We start from the raw sequence: 21,055 nt of genomic DNA on the forward strand, positions 1-21,055 counted from the left end.
TATTACAAACATTTATTTTTGCCCTAAAAAAGAAATATTGCAACAAAGCAATCACTATCGTAACGAACATTTTCGACAACGTTAAAAAATAGTAACATTTGATAGTAGTATGTTGCTAAATGTTTTTATATCATTTAAAAAAATCTATATTATGTACGTAAAAGTTGTTTAGTGTGGATTAAACCTAATATTTGACACAAACTTACTGCTTAAATCCATGCCTTTCCTTTGAATCAGCATCGTCTAATTCTGGGTTTGTACTAGCGTCTGTCATATCCTATGATATATAGTATTTTAACTTTTTTGTTAACAATTGTTTTTCGGTAACAAATGTTATATTTAGTGTCAACAAAAAAACAAGACACGATATGTTTTAAATTTGACAAATAATTTTTAAATGTAGTCTAGCACAGGTCCTCCAAGCATTCACCGTGAATAATTTCTTGTACGGTATATCGTAGGAACACGGTGGGTAATAAAAAGAAGAGGTTATTTTCAGTAATATGACGTCCTATCATGTAACAAGTCGACTAGATCGGAGAACTCTGGTATTTTGATTCATCAAAAAAATTAATGCTGATGGAGTTTTAGTTTTAAAATATAAGGTACTGTGTTGTCTTCCTAGTTTTTTCACAAGGAGATATTTTTTTAGATTTATCAACGAAAAGTGTTGAAAGATATTATTACTTCCGACATATAGTCCAGAGATTTTTCTACGTGAATGTTATCAGAGGTCATTTACAACTGCAGTGCTAACTTAGAATGAAGACATTCTGTCAACTTAAAAAGCAATTTTTAAACTTACTTGTATTTGCCCCTCTGATTTATCGATTGAATGACATACTTGGGATAAAATAATACTTCCTTTATAGGGATTGGGTAAATAATCATGATCGTTTATATGATCTCCATTGTTTGGTATTATTGTGAATGGTACATGCACAGCTTTTCTGTTAGTCGAAAACCTAAAATATGATTAGAGTGAAATATAAACATAGTTTAATCAAATATTAATATATACTTGGTAGTAAATTGGTGCTTATTTACATTGTGCTTTGGCATCAATTTAATCCTTTTGGGTATGTTTCTATTATAAACTCTTTTTTTACGGCTTGCATTTTTTTTAGAACACGTTCGATACAAGAAGGTCAAGTCTTGGTACGAAATGTTGTTGATTGTAACATATTCAGGTACGTCAAAGTCTTGACCTAAGGACGACCTAGATTATCATTTGTTACATAAATTAAAGAACATTAAATTATGGACCATAAAAATAGATTTACCTATTTCGGGTATACTACTGATTAAACGCTCGACTAGTTTTTGATTATCCTCTTCTGTTATATCTGAGCTAATACTTTCTTCCTGCTTGATGTTTGTCATTTGTTCGAAATCTCGAGACTCCTCAATTATTTCGATATCTTTAACATCCGGTGATTCAAAACATTCATTTGCGGATTGCATAACTTCGGTTGTACTGTTTAATGACAAAAAGATTTGTTTATGTTTTTCGTCTGATAATTTAACTTGGTGTGTTACAAGGCCTTAAAAAATTAGCATACATTAATTTTACTATATCTATAGATAACGCTTGTACTGGGTAAAACCATGTTTCCCACAATTATATATATTGAATAAATATCAAATTACAATTGACACAAGTTAGATACTATGTCACTGTGTATGTGTGTTATGTGTGCTATGTACTATGTGCTCCCATATTTTTGCAGTCACAAAACTCAGAAAGTAGTAAATAGATTTACTTGAAATTTTTATACAATATTGCATTTTACTGGAAAAGTGTTTTTATGCAAAACTTTCTATTAATCATAGCTACCTAATTTTTTTCTAAGCTCAGCTCACGGCTATTTGCTTTTAAAACTTTAAAAGTAGTCAATGAATTGAAATGAAGTTTGGTGGACCATTCAATTTGGAAAACAAAGGTTTTATATTTTTATTTTTCATGCTCCTTTTCCTTAAAAAATGTTCTGAACTTATTAAATGTATTAATAATTTAAGATTAAAATTAGTTCAACTATCATGTATATTAACTTAATCATATAGGACGTTACAACCTAATTTTACCTTTAGTTCTTCGTTGTTGTGGAAAAGGACAAATTTTTGATAGAGACGTATTAAGTGTCGCAGGTTTCCCGAACAACTTCATTCACTACAACACACGAAGATAGTCAATTCACCGAACCAGTCGATTCGAATTTGTTCACCAATTGACGAATGATTGACTCAGAAGGACTACTTGTTGTACCATATAAATCCTGTAGCGCAAGGATAGTCGCTTGTACAGAACCTCGATTTTTATAATACAGTTTAATAACTTGTGTTCGCTCTTTGATACTGTAACTTTCCATAGTGAATTTGATTCATCAATTCACAGAAAACAAATACTTTATACATTTACTTGTGTAATAAAACAATGCTACCATTTTTTTCTATGGCTATCATATAACCTCCAAATTTGACAGCTGTAATTGCAGAGCCAAAATGATTTAGAAATGCTGAATAATATCGATAGTGTAAAAGTATAGTATGAGTATCGAATTTTAATTTTGAGATTTCTCAACATCACGTTAAACAATAAGCTTAGCAGATCAGGCTTAAAATTAAAAAGTACTTGTGTTAATGTATCTATATGACGTGAAAAAATCCAAGGCCGTCAATAAATGTCTTCATTTTTATTGAAGATTTCTCATTAAAACACGAAATAGGATTAATAAGTCATCGCCGTAGTTGTGTGTTGAGTATACGAACTTGTATATAGCAACGTATAAGTACTAATTAGCTTTTGTTTAAGTTGTCCGATTTGTGTAAAACGTATTGATATATCTATCCCACACTGCTCGTCAATTGATGCAAATAGAACAGAATAGTAATTGATTAATTTGTAAATAAAGATTACGCTGGTGTAAGATGCAATTAAAAAAAAGGTAAGATTTTAACGGTTTTTATTAAAACGAGTTGTTAAAATTAAAAAATAAACTATTTAAATCAATTTATGAAATTATTCTGTCCATGAGGGTTTGTCTTTTCTGTTCGGCTTCAGCTGAAACATCATTGTCTTCTATTGGTCCTAGATGAACGGTGTCTTGAAGCAACGCTTGGAGCTCCGTTGCCATGTTCAATATTTCGTCCGGATAATCATCGTTCTGAATGCATATATTGTGCAGTGTGCAAGCCATTTTGGTCGTAACGAGTAAAATATCGCGTTGTCTAGTGTCCATGCATTTCAAACGAACAAATCGCCCTCTTAACATAGCGAAGGCTTCATCTGCTATGGCTCTCGTTTGCGACAACCTCCGGTTGAAATCCCTCTTCTGGTCATCGAGATCTTCGGTATAGTCTACCATAACATATTTTTTTAGTTTAAAGTCTTTGTTCCCCACAATAAAACTATCCTTTGGGAATGGGTGTTTCGCGGAATTACGTCCTAGAGCCGATATACCAAACAAAGCAGCTGTGTGTTCAGACATTTCCCGTTGATAACGTACGAAAACGTCAGTGAACAGTTTTCGATGATCACATACTGCTTGTAAATAAACTGAATCGCGAAGTTTCGCATAGATACTTTTGACGATTTTCAGATGATATCCTTTGATACATCCAATAATACCTAAAAATATTATTTTGACACATGCCTTTAAATATATTAATTTATTCCATACCTGGAACACCACTAATTTTCTCAAATTCCTTCATTATATTATCTGCTTGTTCCTCAGTAGGCCATGAAACAACACCATTTTCTTTATTGACAAGATCCAACAAGTAACTCATGGTGAGCACAGTTTTCCAAGTGAATGTTGCTGTGTTGAATCTTATCAGGACAGTTCTGTAAAACGTTTGCAAATTAGTCAAAATATTATTGTTTTGAATTGTTTTCAAAGTACACAATTATTTAAAATACGTTTAAAAATCACGTTTATTTAACAATTTTCGATAGATGTTTTGAGAAATCTCTTGAATGACTGTCAGATATTTTTCAAAAGGTGTCATGATCTTTATAATTTAACTCTAGGACATTGTACTAAATAAAAATATGGTTTTTAGTTTTTTGAAAGTTTTTTCAACTTTTATTAACTGTTCTGGGAAGATTTAGGTGCATGAAAATATAACTTATGTTTAATTAACTTCGATTTGGTAAGTACTTTTTTAATAAGAGAACTATCATGAGAGAAGTTATCATCAATATACACTCACTTGAAGTTCTCCTTAGAGCCCAAATACCACAAACAAATCATTAAATCCTTTTCCAATATATCATAACTGTATTTTGTTTGAGTTGAAGCTACTCCATACAGTTGTCTCATTAAATATTGAAATGTACTACGTTTCATTCGGAAATTTAGTTTGAACTGTTTAGATGAGCCTGGATAAGATGAAATGGGGCCAGTCCCACGCGAAAGAATATTATCAGTTTCTTGTATATTGTTGCTTGGTGCTTTAGCTTTATGCTCTTTCTGCCCTCTTGCAGCAGGAGGTTGTTTTATGGGTGGAGCAACCGTACCACCCTTAAATAATCCTAACAGTTTTCTTCTATTTACAGTATGTAAATCATCATGAACGCTCACACGATCAGTGGGTAATATACCCAAGGCTTCCTTCACACTCAATGACCTAAAACAAGGTTAAGAATGAAATATTAATATTACTTTATAGAATGATATTTACAGGTGATGTGTGCAAAGCTTTTGCTTCTTCTGGTGCTCATTTTCACTATTCTTTGGTGTCAACATTACCCTTTTCAATTTATTTACATTAAAGGTTTTTTTCTTGACGATTACATTTGTTTTAGCACATGTTTGAGATGAGAGGGTTTTATTACCAACAATATCATCCGAAAACTCGTGAGTGGAAACATATTCAGGTATGTCAAACTCTTGACCTAAGGAGCGACTACATTTAAAAGCCTATAAATAGAATAATAAGATAATATACCTATTTCCGGTGCATTCTTGATTAGGTCCTCGGCTATTTTTTGATTACTTTTTTCCTTTTCTGAAATTAAATTTTATTATTTAATGGACATATAAGTAATTGGGTGGATGCGCCTATATGGAGAATGCGCTTGTATATATGGTTGCATAAATAAATGTTAGAGTAGTTGCCTGTATATACAAAATTGTACGAACGCTACGGCGCACGTTAGTGTTAAACCCACTCGGACAGGATGAAGATCTCTCTTGATTCATTTTATGTTGTGGCTTTAACCGAGTTATTTGTAAAAATAAATAGAAAGCGACTCAGTCGAATCCAGTGTTTTAATTGCCCAATTTTACAGTCCAAGCAATCAGGACCCTATACATATTCTGATTTTCTGAATAAAATGTGTGGAAAAATTTGTGTGTGTAAAATTCCATGACTAAGACTCTGTGAACTCTTGAAGAATTTTAATAAATCAACAGAAGTAAATATAAATAAGAAACAAAATCTAAAAAACATATTAAAAAGTAGAATTTCCAGTTGTCAAACTAATTTCATTACTGAAAAATCATGCAATTTATACTCTGTCGGTTTACAAAAGACAAATAAACTGTAGATGGCGTCTAAATCGCTTAAAGCTACCAAGAATTTTGTAAACTGTCAAAAATAGCCATACCTGTTCCGGATATACCAATCATTAAAAATCCGACTATTTCGTGTTTTTCTTCTTCCGTTATATTTAGGCCGTTTTCTTCCTCCTTGATGCTCATAAAATGATATTCTGAAAAATATCTTGTTATTTTAACACATTATTGTAGATAAAATTGTACAAATTGTGATAATACTGTTTACAGCTTTACAAGTAAACTGTTAAATATAGCTATACCTTCTTCTGGTATATCCGAGCTAGACTGTTGTTCCTCCTTGATACTCATATCCCTTTCTAAAAATATTGTATGTTATTTTAGTTTTGCCTTAACAACCTATAACTATACCTATTTCGGATATGTCATTTATTAATGAATGATCCTTAATTATCTCTTTATTACTTTCTTGCTTTAGATCTGATATAAGATTTTGTCCCTCGTGGACATTCATCTCCCTTTCTAAAAATATTCTTTATTATTTTAAAGTGTTACCTTATCATTACCGCTGTTACATGTTCCAGATCACCATCTAAGTTATATCATTAAATTTATAAGTAAAATTAAGATAACTATACCTATTTCGGATACGTCATTGGTAAGATCCTCAACTATGTCTTTATTAGATGCTTCCTTCAGATCTGACACATGATTTTGTTCTTTTTTGATGATTTTCTTTTGTTTTTCTGAATGGGCTAAATTAGCAAATCCGGGAACCAAAACCACCTCTGAGAACAAATAACACAGATATAGTTCTCTTATAAGAGACTAGTCTAATTATAATTATAAAACAGTTCTAATTATAAAACAAAATATAGAGCATTTCCAACAAGACGAGATAAAAAAAGAAAGAAATAACAAGCTATGAGAGTTAGCATTGAAATAAACATAGGAGCTAACAGGTTAATTGAAAAGTCCCCGACCTACCATAGTAAAACGCATTTTTTTGGCAAAATTAGTTTTTATATTCAACATAATTCCCTTCAAGGGTGATACACTGATTATAGCGACCCTCCAACTTTTCGATACCATTTTTGTAGTACGATTTGTCCTTTGCTTCAAAATAGGCCTCAGTTTCGGCGATTGAGCGAGATTTGAGAACAGAAAATAGTCGCTGATAGGTCAGATCTGGAGACTACAGTGGATGAGAAAGCAATCCGAAGCCACATTCATGGATTTTTATTTTCACGTTTTCACTGACTTGTGATGACGCAGTGCATTGTCTCGGTGAAGTAGCACATTCTTTTTCTTCAAATGTGGCCGTTTTTCGGCGATTTCGTCCTTCAAACGTTCAATAACGCTATGTATTAGTCGCTGTTGATGGTCCTTCCTTTTTCAAGGTAGTCTCGCATGCGACATTCTCAACACTTAAACCTATTTCGGTTGGAGTTTCACAGGGTAGTGTCTTAGGACCACTCCTGTATATGCTATATACAGCTGATACCTCAACAACAAAAGAAACACTACTTTTACACAGCAATATTTGCCGACGATACAGTTATATGTACAAATAGCGGTCAACAAGAGCTACAAATGGATTAGAGATTGGAGAATACATTTTAATAGCTCCGTTATCCCCGTTAATTTTTCGTTGGGGTGAAATGACAAAAACCTAATTATATCGCTTGACGGATGCTCGATACCTTAAGCACAATCATCTAAATTCATATTAGACAAAAGCCAGAGCAGATTAGACTTAAAGTCAATCAACTGTACTAGTTAGTTGAAAGATAGTCTCAGCTTGACCTAAAATCAAAGAGATTGGTTTATTAGTCAATCATAAAACCAATTTAGTAATCCAACGCACTCAAAATAAAGTTCTACAATTAATTGCCAATGCTTAGCGCTATACGTAACCAATTAAGAGCTACCTCAAAATTAAATTGATATACGAAGTAATCCAAGATTTCCCCTTAAAACAGGAAATAAGGTCGTTAAATCACAGCAATGTAGAAGACATACAGCACTGGGTAAGACGCAGAAAATCAGAATATTGAAGCAAACAAAACCACACAAACTTGTCTAGCACATAAGTGTATTCTTAAGTTTAGCTTAAGTTGTTTAGTTTTATTTTAATTTGGGAAATACATACTGATGTATTAATCCCGTACTCGCCTTGCTTGTCTATTAATGCAAGTATAATACAACAGTAGTAATAAATTAATTTGTAAATTAAGCTTTTACTAACCATATCTAAAGTAAGATGTATTTGATTAAAAAAAGCTGTTTTCTGAAAAACTGTGTTAAAATTTCGGATATTAATATAAATATTTGGGACAAATTACCTGAATTATTTCCTTCTGAATCTGGAGGCTTGCCCTCTGTTCGAAGTACCTGGATGACCGAATTCTGTTTTAATCTTTTATGCAATGCGGGCTGTGGGGAATCCTCCAGTCTTCTCACTATCGTCTCGTCGCTCCCGGTAACTCCTCGTGCAAGATCACTTTCCCAAGCAACTTGTGTATCGTATGACGACTCGGAATTTATAATTTCTGCCATTGTTTGGTTACACCTTACTTTGGCACCACGAGTAGACCGAGTTGAAACATCGGGTGGCATTGAAGACCTGAACGAACTGTTATCATCAACATTATCATCCTCAGAAGTGGATTCTTCTTGGCGCCAGCGAATTGATGCATTATATTTGGTTTTTTTTCGTGGACGTCTTCTAGGCATGTTGGAGCAATAACTTCACATCTGCCGAAGACCTGATCACGTCATGTAATAAATAAATAACTTGGAATTAGTAAAAAATAACTTTTTAAGAACTTTAAAATATAATGTAAGAATCACCATCACTTTTGTTGTACTAGTCCGGCAATGGTTAGCGCTGGTGTGCAGAAAGGGGTATTCTCAAAATTTTGGCTACAGTTCTATTAGATAGTGTCTTGGAACCACTTTTGTATCTGCTCTACACTGCCGATATCCCAACAATAAAAGAAACAGTACATGGAACGTTTTGCCCACGACACAGTAACTATGACAAAAGACATATTTCTACCTAGGACTATAAAAGAATTTGTGTCAACAAGTTCCATAACTGGAAAATACCTGGGCACCAATTTCGATGATTAAATTGTGAGCATCAAATTACGCAGAAAACGGAGATCAGACTTAAAATCAAAGAAATTTACTATTTGGCTGGAAAGTCTATTTAAACAACTAAAATATTAAATCAATTAGTAACTGTTAGTACCTATCACTATGTGACCAGACTGTATGATCAAAATAAAATGGATCTATGTAGTCTTCCCTAAAACACAAAAGAAGGTTACTACATCACAGCAAAGTGGAAGCAATACAGCTACTGAACAACGGGCACGGAATCAGAAGATCGTAGCAAACCAAACCATATGAACTTGTATTGAACACATGATGTGTATTGCATCTGTTATTGAGTAGTAAAAATCAACTGTGCTGGCATATAGGCTGTCCATTTACATATTTTAGACATTTGTTTAAGAATTTGACTTTGAGTTAACACTTTCCTTAGTTATGATGAAACTGAATGTAAAGGTTCAATAAGAAGTCTGAATTTTTCATTTATAACTATCTATTTTTTGTTCTATTAGCCTCTGTGTATATAAACAGTGTCATAAAAACCGACTGAAAATTTTGTTAGGTTGTTATAAAAATAGTAAAATATGATTGACCCCCTCACAATTATAGATTTTTTGTGATTTTAAGTGCTATATATTCATAAATTTGTCATATCTGGATAATTTTTGTAAATTTTCTATTCATTATCATTAAAAACGAATGTTTTGTCATATTTCCTGAATTTCTATATAGTTATAAATAACAGAACAGTGATCTGAAATATAATTATAGAATTAGCAAATAATAACACACACAAATAAATGTACATTATCAAAATGCTCATAATGAACCAGTTATATTCTTTAATATTTTCTTTTTTATTCTAGCGTATATTTATTATACTATTAATAAACAAAATAAATAAAAAGGACTGGCGAAATTCTGGAATTTGCTAAAGCTGTGAAATGTTTAGGTTGTAAAAAGTCAGGTTGTATTATCCCAGACCAGTTCGGAAATCTAAAAATCTGAGAGTTTTTACCTAGCGGAAGCTCCTGTGTTAATTCGGGTCTAAGTCTAAATCTTGACGTTAAGTTTGTCGGGCCTTTGGAAATAACGAAATAACTATTTTGGATTTCCTGGACACTTTCGTTTCCTGCGTAATGTTTTTCACAAAAATCTGGGCTTTTCTTACATACTAGAGTTATTCCACCACTGTGTCATATAATATTCGATTTAGGCACAATATCTAGCTTCCAGAGAACATCGATTTTTAAAATAGAGTTTAATAATTAGTGTTTTCGGTTTATCACTACAACTTTCCATAATAATCGTAAATCACAACCCACAGGCAACACATACTTTTTTAAAGATCAACATCAATAATACAATCTGCCTATACTAGCGGATATTAAACCCATTGAGCCACTGTCATTCGATAATAAAATAATGTCATTCTGATTGCAACTTTGCCAGTGTGCCAAATTGGTATATAGATATGGGGAAAATAGTAAACAGCATTTAATACATAAATATACAAGTCCGTTATTAATGGGTATAGTAGCGGTTTTACACATTTGCCTTGTTGATCTGATTTATTTTATTATTTATATATTCAATTATTAATACAAATAGTTTTGTATTAAAAAAATTCGGAGCACAAATTTTAACAATATCACCAAGTTAACCCACCACAAAACCAAAAAAATCAATGCGCAATATAAATACTATCATCCAGGTACTATTTGAATAATAATTACTAAAAAGTAATGAATCTACTTTTATTTCTCCTTAACTCAGAAATGACTAAGGAATACCGTTGGAAATTACTGAAACTAGTCGAATAAGTCGGTAGTCAAAAAACTAGTGAATGAAATATTCTTGGGCACACATATGTTTTCTGTGAATGCACAGAATTATTTCGAGCCCAGTGCTCAAGTCTGTACACACCATAATACAACAATTTAGAGAGTAAAATTGGCAACGTCGCATGACGAAGTGACGTTTCGAGCCGGTTAAATTGATGAGATTTAGGTGGGATTTTAACCTTCAAATGTCAAAAAATTGTACTATAATGATGGGCACAATCGAAATCAAATATTAAAACATATCGATATTTCATTTTCGATATTCTTTAAAAAATATCGATATAAAGGCAAAAAAATCGATATTTTTCTTATTATAAGTATTAAAAATATCGTTGCTTTACATAAAAATATATCGATATTTTTCAGAAAAAACAAAAATAGCAAAATGCTGCCCTAAAAAAATATTGATTATTTCTAAATTTCTTAAAAATAGTAATATTTTAGATAAACCTTTACATACAACCTTAAAATTAAGTCCCAATTTTAAGGGATTGCATTAGAACTATAATTTTTGTTTGTTATTTTAATGAAATATATTGATAAATTATTACATTATGTTTCTTTTTCTTCTTCTCACTTAGAAATTAGATATGTTTCCATTTATATTCTTCAAATTCACCTATAAATTTCAGGAATTGGTAACGTCGACTATCCAAATTGTTGTGCTGGGGCATTAATTAGTGTTTGAAGACAAATTTTAGATTAACTTTGTGAATTCGAAATAATTTATTCTTATGTTCATATATTGGTATAATTTACAAGAATTGGAAACGTCGTAAATTCAATTTTTTTTCATGGGCATTAACTAGATTGAAGAAAAAATGTATGTAATTCGTGAATTCAAAATAATTTATAAAATATACTATTGGACATATAAATAATTGGGTGGATGCGCCTATGTGGTTAGGGTCTTATGTATATATGGTTACATAAATCAATGATGGTGTAGTTGCCTTGAAATATAAAATTGTATATATGCTACGACCCATGCTCGTGTTAAGACCACCCGGGCCTGCCATATTGAAGTATTCTGTGCTGTGACTTTAATCGAGTTGTTTGTAAATTATAAATAGAGAGCAACTATGTTGAATCAAGTGTTTTAATTGCTCCCCGTCTTCACCAAATCGGTATTAACCATGCGTATAATTCACAAAAACTGGCAACGTCGCAAATTTTAATCGTGCTCGTGCCACGACTTTCAAGAATCGTAATTTTTTTTATCCGTTTTGGAAGGTCATAAGATGTATGATCTCTAGGCCGGAACATCCTCTGAATAAATACTAATGTTTTTAACAAAAAGCGTATATTTAAGTTTTAATATCAAAAATAAACATAAACATATAAAAATTTAAATACTGGGATTTCCATTAAAACATCTCACACATTAAAGCATGTCTCTTCTCCTCGGCGCCGGCGGACACCTCGGTGTCTTCGATGGGTCCTGGATTAATATAGTCCAAGTTCAGATCGCGCATTTCCGTCTTCAGATTTAGTATGCCCTCCGGTTTATCGTCGTTCGCGATGCACACGTTGTGCAGTATGCAAGCCATGTTGGTTATCACGAGGATCACGTAGACCTTTCGCGTGTCCATGTACTTCAGGCGAGTGAACCGACCTCTTAACAGGGCGAAGGCCTGGTCCACTATGGTTCTCGTTTCCCACAGCTTCTGGTTGAAAGCCCTCTTCTTGTTGTCGACGTTCTCCGTAAAATCCACCATGACATATTTCTCCAGTTTGAAGTCCTTGTTGCCCACGATATGGCTGCCGGCTGGGAACCGATACTTCAGTGGCTTGCAACCTAAATCCGATCTGCTGAACAACGTGGAGGTGTGTAACGATCCGTTTTGGCTCAGGTAGATGTCGGTAAAGGCTCGTCGATGATCGCAAACGCCTTGCAGATACACCGAATCGAACATTTTGTTAGAAATGTACACTTTGGTGTTTCTATATGCGGGAATCTTTATGTGAAGACCCTTGATGCATCCAATAACACCTAACAAGCAATATTATTGTTACATTATATGTTCAAATATATTCGAATTATAATAAAGTAATTCACGTTTTTTGTTTAATTTTGATTGATTTTGAAAAACTACTCCACAGTGCTTTTGCGCATTCACTTATCGTTAAAATGTTATCGTTTTAAATAATATCATTTAAACTTTCGCCAAGAGGCTAGAATAGAGTTAATGTGTCATGTGTGACGTTACAGCTTTGTAAATTTGCCATTATGATTCCAGCAAAGCTGATTCTCTGATATCTCTCGTCACAGATCCCCTACGACTCGACGAATTCATCTAATTACACTCTCAAACAATATCAATAAAGATATAGAAGCAGTTTCAAAGAGTCTATTAATACACCTAAAACATTACGAACTACTGTTGAAAGGCAAATCTAAGATTCGCCCAATGAATTAGAGCCATTAAGCTGAATTTCGCATGAAGGAACATTCTCAATACTTAAACCTATTTTGGCGCGAGTTCCCTAGGGTAGTGTCTTGGGAAGATACTCTAAACTTGATCTAAAATAAAAGAGATTGGTTTAGCAGTCATATAAATCATAGAGACAATTTGGACCTTTGGGGTGCAAATATGGGGTTGCACTAAAATATTAAAACAACTAGTAATCCAACGCACCCAAAATACAGTTTTAGAGTTAAATACCAATGCTTATCGCTACGTAACCAACGAAGAGCTGCACGATTATCTTGAAATCAAATGGATATACGAAGTGCTCCGAAATTTCGCCTTACAACATTAAATAAGGTTTCTAAATGGCAGCATCATGGAAAAATTACAGCTACTGGTTAATACGCAGGAAATCAGAAAATAGAAGCGAACCAAACCACACGAACTTAGTGTAGAAGTGTCAATAATCCAAGGAAAAACAATCGAAAAAACTGTTTGTGTATCCAAATTACATAGACAGTTCAATTTTAGTTTTCCAATAACAGTACTAAACTCAAGTTTCCACATCCTGAGGTCAATTACAAAAAAGGAATTTTTAGCTTCATTCTCCCCTACCTGTGATCCAGTGTTGCCGGAAGAGCCCCTTCAAAAGTCTCTTTTGAGTTGATCAAACTTTTAATGCTCATTTTGAAAATATATCTAGAAAATTGCTATAATTTTTTTTAATATTTACACACACAAAAGATACCACGAATGCTCAATTTTCTATTTAATGGTCTTATTGAGACATAATTACCTTTATTTGTATTTAAGAAAATTGTTTAATTTTAAGTTTACGAAAATTATAATGTTTTTTCTTTTGTATAGTTTAGGGGTCTAATTCATTACCTGTTTCTTGTAATATTGTGACATGGGAAAATAATTATGACTTGAGACAATATAAAATATCGCATTGTATATAGTGTGTATAATGATCAGTTGGGTTCGATGACAGAATCGGTATTAGCTAAGACAGACTCACGATTTAGTACGTCATTTTAGATCACTTCATAATTCTTGTCACCATTATGTATCGATTTAACATCTTTCATTGTATATATTTTTGTATTATTAATTTAAATAAACGAAGAAGGGAGAAAATAAAATACATTTCACTTGCAACATTGTTTTCTCTCCTTAACGACTCAACAAGTCTTTTTGTTGGACTAATTCCAAGGAACATTTTTATTATGACGAAAAGTTTTACTGAACAGAAATTATTTCAAATAAAAAACAACGGCATTTTACATTTAAAAACGTGGATTACTTTTCTCACACCTAACAACGTCATATCTCTCACCTGGAACCCCGCTGACTTTTTCAAATTGCTTCATTATATTAGCGGCTTCTTCTCTAGAAGGCCATGAAATAATACCAGTTTTCCTATTAAGATCCGAGATCATGTATCCGATCGTTAAAAGGGTTTCCCAGCTGAATGACACCGAGTTGAATCTCGCCGCAACAGCCCTAGAAATCATTCGAAAAATAAAGGTTAAGGTATCAAGATTTTTTTTGGCGACGACAAACTCACTTCAAGCTCTCGGTCGTTCCTAGATACCACAGACAAACCAAGACCTCCTTTTCTAGCGTCGAATAGTTGACGTCCGACGGATTTGGGAGCGCGGCGTACATTTTTCCCATTAGATTTTGAAAAGTGCTGCGGTTCATCCGGAAATATTGTTTGAACTGATTGACGGAGCCGCCGAAACCTCTGATAAGCCCCCCCGTGCTGTGTGAGGAGGCCTGGACTTCGGTGTTTTTCATTTCCAGTATTTGGTTCCCGGGCGGTGAGGCAATGACGAACTTCTTCACCGGTTTATTCGGGGGTGTTTGGCTTGGACCCGGCAAACGTCTTTGCTCTGGTATCCTCACGACAGCGCTATCATCTTAAAATGAACAGATGCTGAACAAATCCTATCAACAATAAATATTACGGACTTCATATCTTTATATATAAAAAATTTCATCTCACGTTGTTTGCCCGCGGCGAACTACTGAACAACTGAACCAATTTTAGTCAAATTTTGTATACTGTGTGGAGTTTGATACAACTTGATTGATAGGATAGTTTATATTGCAATTTATAGTCGTGATATTTTTTTAATGCAAAATATTTTTTGCGCGTTGCAGATGCACTGAATATTAGTACGTACACAGCCAGTAAAATATCTCAAAAAAAAAAACAATATAACCTTAAATTCACCAAAAAAAACCGTGATTATACGAAACAATTAACGAATCAAGATCAGCTAGTTGTTAGCTGTATCAGACATCAAATATGCGAAATGTAAAAAACAGTAAATAGTTTTTCAATCGAAACATAAATTAATACAATTATTTCAGGGACAATTGTTAGTCCGGAAAGTATCCATAAAAAGCCAAAACATATACAGCTATTTGAGGGATGTAGAACATCCCTTCATACACAGTTAGGTTATATAGGAAGTGGTGTAAAGATAACCCACGAAGGGGTTTAATGGAATTTCCAGGGATTGCTTTTAAAAGAATACAATTTTTAATATACATAATAAAATCAAGGAAGAATTATTATATCAATTTATATATTTAAATGAGACATAAATATTTCAGAATGGTATATTGGGTCGCTCATGGCAAGATGATAATAAATATAGTGTAAAGATAACAAAAGGTGATCTTTTTCCATCAAAACGTTGGAATAACTATGGATTAAGTTTTGTTAATCATAACATTTATTAATAATTCACTGCAGACATATAGTTCTTCATGCTGGAAACAGAAATGTTTTTTAGTCTATTCAAAGCTTTTTTGTACATACGTCATCAGGGTGTTTAATGTTTGCCTGCCGCAATTTGTAAATTCGTTTTAGAATCAGACAATATTTCACAATTTATTCTAGTTAAAAAGAGTAACAATGCAGTCTGATTAGTTCGAACACGTAAACGAATCAGCTTGTCAAAGCAATAGTGATAACAGGTTATAACTCTAACCTATAAACTATTGTGGCTGTATTAAATGTAAAATAAATTATATTTGATAAAATTTTTATCGAATTATTTTATTTAGATTAGAATGTTGTTGTAGGTTAAAGCAAAACTGAACTAAAACTCAGATGCTATAAAAAACTTGATGCGGCAACATTGCGACGTTTTGATGTCACAAATTTAGATGACATGTACAAAATAACTTTGAACACACTATTTACTCTACCTGCTTTATTTATAAAATTAAATGTTACATGTTATCAATTAACAACTTTGTAATTTACTAATTTGTTACAAACCTGAATGCAAGAATAATAAAATATTTCAACATTTTACGTTGATTTGTGCTTAATATGAACTCGAAAATTTGTTATCAATCGTTTTCAAATATTGACAGCAACTTCAAATCTCAATCCAGTAGATTTTAATACCGGTTATAACACTTTGGTCTTTATTCATAAATAATTTTACTGTATTGAATAGTTTACTATAATATAATTTAATATATACTTTAGCCACAACAAAGCGTAGCCGGGTCTGCTAGTTGGCTATTTTAATTAACGATTTATAAACCCATAAAATTCCCATAAATAAATACAATTCACACATTCTGGCAACATCGCGAACTAAAATAAACACATTTGTTAACGATTTGATGGTTGCATCCCAGATGTAGTCTACAGAATACTATAAGGATATTTTATAATAAGCTGATAAGAGGCAAACTGGACTGCCTTAATAAAACTTGTAAATAAAATAGAATGAATGAAACCAAATCAGATTGTTCAGCAAAAACGTAGATTACTTTTTCACCTAAGTATATAATAATACCTACCCGGAGAAGATTTTTTCACTTTTTTCAATTTCACAGTCTTCTTAAACTTCACGGGCTGCAGCCAAGTGACCTTGGGTACCATTCCGCTGGTACCGGGGAGATTCAGTCTATTCGAGGCTTGTTCCGAGTTGAAAATGTACTGTTGCGACAACGCGCTCTGACTTATCACTTGACTGTTGTTCTTTCTGATCACGGTCCTCGGTCGGGCTTCCCTCGGTCTCTCGTCTCTCGCCTTCATACCCAACTCACTGGCTATGAATTTCTGTCTTCTCTTTTCCTCCTCTATCATCCTACTGTTGATGCTGTAAACTTTCCTCTTAGTTCTGAAAAGAAAATTATTATACCGATATCATAAATCATCTGTAGAAGTATCGCGCGCATTATTGTTTCATGTTATTTTTATCAACTTACCTTTTCAAACGGCTACTTCGCCTTAAACCACCGTTCGTGTCATCAGGTTTTCCAGTTTTTTCATTTTTCTCTTGGCGTTGACTAGATTTTTTCGTGGTATCCTATAAAAACATTTATGTTACAATACAATTGAATAATGTATTAAAACAATTTTTAGACCGCTTTTCTTCATCCATCGCTTTAACCCCATATAAATGTAATAAATTATTGACAAACAATAAATGTCACTATGACACTAGATACAACTAAGGCGCTATGATGTTTATCAAAGGAGGCGTAAAAACAAAACTCAATTCTGAAATATTAATTTTAGATCTGACAGTTATTGCATAATATTTTATAAAAAGTGAAGTTACTTTAAAATATATCAATCATACTTTAAAATATGTAATATCTACCTTCTCCTTATTTGCATCAGAGCAGGCGGTATTAGTCATCCCTGAAGTGGATGGTGGTCTACAATTCTTGTGATTTTTATGCATCCTGTAGGTAATTTTGACGTTGCAATTACCGCATAGAATCGTATGGGTCTGTACGTGCATATTTAGGATGAAGACGTTATGAAAATCGACCCCACAAACTTCACAAACGCTGCTGTGAGTTTGCATATGCTGAAAACAATATATACCGGTAGGTGTTTAATGTTTCTTTCAACTTTCTGTTCTTACTTTTACGTGCCCCTCGGAATTATGAACGGAATTACACAATAAACAAACACAGAACGGTCGCCCGTCAATTTGTCGTAAAATATTATTTCTTTCATAGGGATTTATTAAATAATCATGGTCGTTTATATAGTCACCAGTGCTTGTGAAATTTGTTACCAACACACACACGTCTTTCTCCGCATCTGTTGATCTGCAAAATAATTATTGGATTATTATCTATTTATAGACCTGTCAAACGACACCCCCTTGAAACATTCGGTGCCGGGCTTTTTTTTAAATACACACGAATTAAAAATCTATTGAAGACAGATATTAAGAAAATTAGTATGAGTTACTTGATTCTACCATAAAGTGTATCGATGATTAAGTTATTACATGAATTAGTTGCTTACGCTTTCTGAGTTTTTGGTTTAGGTTTTTTATTTTCAACAGCCTTCGCGGTCCTCAATCTTTTGACTTGATCTTTTTTCGGATGATCTATCGGAACCAATCGCAACCTCTTCAGCGTATTTGGATTGGCGATTCTCCTTCTGTTTACTATCCGACTTTTAGTTGGTCTTGTTTTAACAGCAGTTTGAAACAAAAGTGCCATGTCTCTGTACGAGACCTTGTTGATGGAAATATATTCTGGTCTATCAAACTCTTGACCTAACAAATACAGTAGAACGTATTCTCATAATTAAAGGGTACGCGATGTTGCCAGGTTCCAGAAATTTTCGCTCTACAGCCATAGGCTTGAGTGTGTTTTCTTTATTATTTGTTTATGTTTATTAAACAATTAATTTCTATTAATAAACCTAATTAAATTTTGTTAATATTGATATATAGAATTTGTAAATATTCTATTATATCATAATAGCACAATAGTATTTCAATAGTACAATTCGTACAATCTGGCAACATCGTGAACTTAAGTATATACTTTGGTAATAATTTGGTGGCTGCGCGACCACCTTCAATTATAAAAACATGACGTAATAGAAACTGATTTTATAAAGGAATCAAGCGCATAAATAAAAACCTACCAACTTCGGGCAAATTATTTATTAGACCCTCAACTATTTGCTCAGTACTCCTTTCATTTGTTAGGGAATTTTGATTTACTTCCCAATTACCAGAACCACTTTCATAATATGGAGTCAAGCTTGGCATCTGGTTTTCTGCAAAATACCGCCCCGTAATAATTAACACAAAATTATCGGGGCAATTTACCAGTTTGGTATGAATTTTCGTCATAATCCAAAGGTTCTTCTTTTATTGTAACATTTTCAATGTTAAAATTACTTTCGAGGATCCTGGGTGATTCAACCAGGCATTCTTGAATTCCTTTAGATGTTATGCTGAGATTGTTCAAGACTTCAACGGGTCGAACTTTCACCACAGGAATGGTTGCTGCTTTTGGGGTTGAGACTGTGGCGTCAAGTTTAGGTGGGGATTTACTCGGAGATGCTGGTTTTTTTGCATCTAAACATAGTAAATATTAATTTAGTTGTAACAATTGTATAAAGCAATTTTACCTGGTTCTATTTTATTTGCTATTTTTAACTTTTTAACTGTACCAACATTGTTTTTCTTTTGTTCTACTTCATTTAAAGGTTGAAGAGTTTCGGATGATGCTGGAATTGGAGGTGGAATTTTGTTATTTTTGGGTTTGGATATATTGGAATTGTCTAAATCCTCATAGTCAAAAGTCTGTTTATTTTTCCTTTTTTTGACAACACACCCAACAGGCTTCTTATTACATTTTGTAAAATCCCCCATAAGTGGATAATCAGTGTCCATTTCAATATTTGGTGATATAAGACTATCAATTGAATATGTAGTATTCTCATTTCCATTTTCATTTGTTTCCTGTGAACTAGTATTAACTTCCAACCTAAAGAAATAAATGAACCATCTATGTTCTTTTAATCATTTTAATACTCACTCTTCAAGGTTTCTTTTTATTTTCGTTTTCTTTGTAATTATTTTGTCATTTGTTTGAGCAGGCTCTGACTTATCACTCCCACTCTTCAACCTAGAGTTGTTTTTCTTGCTATAGGTTTTCAATAGAGGTCGAACACTCACTGAATCTACAGATTTATCAGGTACATCTAAACGTGGTTTTATATCTGGAGGTTGACATTCAGTTTCTTCGCTTGGATTATTCTTTTCATCTGGTTGGTCCTCTGGTATGTCTTTTATTGGACTTTCACTGGACACTCCAGAATCACTAGTTACTAACAAGAGATATTATAGTATTTTAATATAATAAGAAAAAGTGTCCATTACCTTGTTCCAATATGTTATTAATTATACAGTTTCTGTTCCACTCAACAACTTGGTTTAATGAAACGGTTTCTGGGTTATAATTATATTCTTTTAAATATTTTGCAATAATATCTTCAGTATTTAAGCATTTTGATCGAAATTTGTAAGATAAAAGTAACAGTGGATAACACTGCATGCATATTTTCGAATCTTTGGGGCAACTTGATTGCTAAAAATGGAAAAAAAAATTAATTCTAAATTATAATCATTCAGATTACAATAAATATTGCAAGTTCCACAATAAATGACGAAACGTCATTTTTATCTAAGAATAAAACGTTCCATTTTTTTATTTAATTTTAGCATCCGTACGCCAATGGTTGACTTACAAATTCTGGGATAACTAAATTCAATGCAGTCAGGACCGAGAAATTGTTCGAATCTTTATAATCAATGCCAACACCTTTCTTTTTTGTACATTCCAAGCATAATCTACAAATTTCAGACATTGTACTATTAAACAACTTATTTATACTTAATCATCTACGGCACTAATTCACAAAAGTATCTTAAACAATGACAAACAAATGACAGTAATTTGACAGTAGACGTCAATTTTATTAAGAAGAAAATTTTTTTCTTCTTTGTATTACATTTTTATTTATATCTAATGTAATTGTTTGTTAATGTATAATTAATACATATAGTGTAAGCTATAATTGTTAATTTAAAATACGTTTATATACTTGTTGCTGTGAATGTATTTTGATAATATATAGCATTCACAATTAAAATTTTAATATAATGCATATCTTATTTAATATCTTATTTAATGCATATTTGTGCATTTACAAATATTCAATAATTTTGTAGTGTCGTATATCCCAACTTTATAATTTACTATCTGCACTAATTTTGCCTATCTCTAATTTATTTTCCAATATTGCAGTGTAGAAAACTTACAGTCTAACCTAGAGTTGGTAAATGTCATA

General features: G+C 32.6%; 2 protein-coding genes across 2 annotated transcripts; both read right to left on the reverse strand.

Annotated features, from left to right (window-relative positions):
* Window positions 1-2,946: 2,946 nt before the first annotated feature.
* Window positions 2,947-10,048, reverse strand: LOC143192378 (uncharacterized). Its single transcript, XM_076397706.1, has 11 exons — window positions 9,661-10,048; window positions 7,868-8,290; window positions 6,161-6,310; window positions 5,934-6,044; window positions 5,825-5,881; window positions 5,615-5,719; window positions 4,954-5,013; window positions 4,687-4,900; window positions 4,216-4,632; window positions 3,681-3,847; window positions 2,947-3,628 (listed from the first exon to the last, which is right to left on the reverse strand). Exons 2-11 carry the CDS (start codon window positions 8,256-8,258, stop codon window positions 3,012-3,014), a joined length of 2,289 nt encoding a protein of 762 aa, XP_076253821.1. The 5' UTR covers window positions 8,259-8,290; window positions 9,661-10,048; the 3' UTR covers window positions 2,947-3,011.
* A 1,724-nt stretch (window positions 10,049-11,772) lies between these two features.
* LOC143192369 (uncharacterized) lies at window positions 11,773-20,654 on the reverse strand. Its single transcript, XM_076397687.1, has 14 exons — window positions 20,453-20,654; window positions 20,085-20,292; window positions 19,741-20,032; window positions 19,331-19,689; window positions 19,026-19,277; window positions 18,839-18,973; window positions 18,206-18,461; window positions 17,814-18,003; window positions 17,544-17,756; window positions 17,146-17,246; window positions 16,735-17,057; window positions 14,468-14,822; window positions 14,237-14,403; window positions 11,773-12,479 (listed from the first exon to the last, which is right to left on the reverse strand). Exons 1-14 carry the CDS (start codon window positions 20,570-20,572, stop codon window positions 11,854-11,856), a joined length of 3,597 nt encoding a protein of 1,198 aa, XP_076253802.1. The 5' UTR covers window positions 20,573-20,654; the 3' UTR covers window positions 11,773-11,853.
* Window positions 20,655-21,055: the final 401 nt, after the last annotated feature.

The sequence above is a fragment of the Rhynchophorus ferrugineus genome, unplaced genomic scaffold, assembly GCF_030347505.1.
Source record: "Rhynchophorus ferrugineus isolate W39M unplaced genomic scaffold, kcgeb_rfMv2 rfM3, whole genome shotgun sequence".
NCBI lineage: Eukaryota > Metazoa > Arthropoda > Insecta > Coleoptera > Curculionidae > Rhynchophorus > Rhynchophorus ferrugineus.

What these genes read in the sequence shown, in the direction of transcription:
- LOC143192378 (XM_076397706.1), bottom strand. Translation starts at nt 8,258, where the DNA reads ATGCCTAGAAGACGTCCACGAAAAAAAACCAAATATAATGCATCAATT. An exon ending in CAAGAATGCACCGGAAATAG is followed by an intron (nt 4,901 to 4,953) that starts GTATATTATCTT and finishes GTCGCTCCTTAG; the next exon opens with GTCAAGAGTTTGACATACCT. An exon ending in AAGCTTTGCACACATCACCT is followed by an intron (nt 4,633 to 4,686) that starts GTAAATATCATT and finishes ACCTTGTTTTAG; the next exon opens with GTCATTGAGTGTGAAGGAAG.
- LOC143192369 (XM_076397687.1), bottom strand. Translation starts at nt 20,572, where the DNA reads ATGTCTGAAATTTGTAGATTATGCTTGGAATGTACAAAAAAGAAAGGT. An exon ending in AAACCAAAAACTCAGAAAGC is followed by an intron (nt 18,004 to 18,205) that starts GTAAGCAACTAA and finishes ATTATTTTGCAG; the next exon opens with ATCAACAGATGCGGAGAAAG. An exon ending in AGTGAAAAAATCTTCTCCGG is followed by an intron (nt 14,823 to 16,734) that starts GTAGGTATTATT and finishes GTTCATTTTAAG; the next exon opens with ATGATAGCGCTGTCGTGAGG.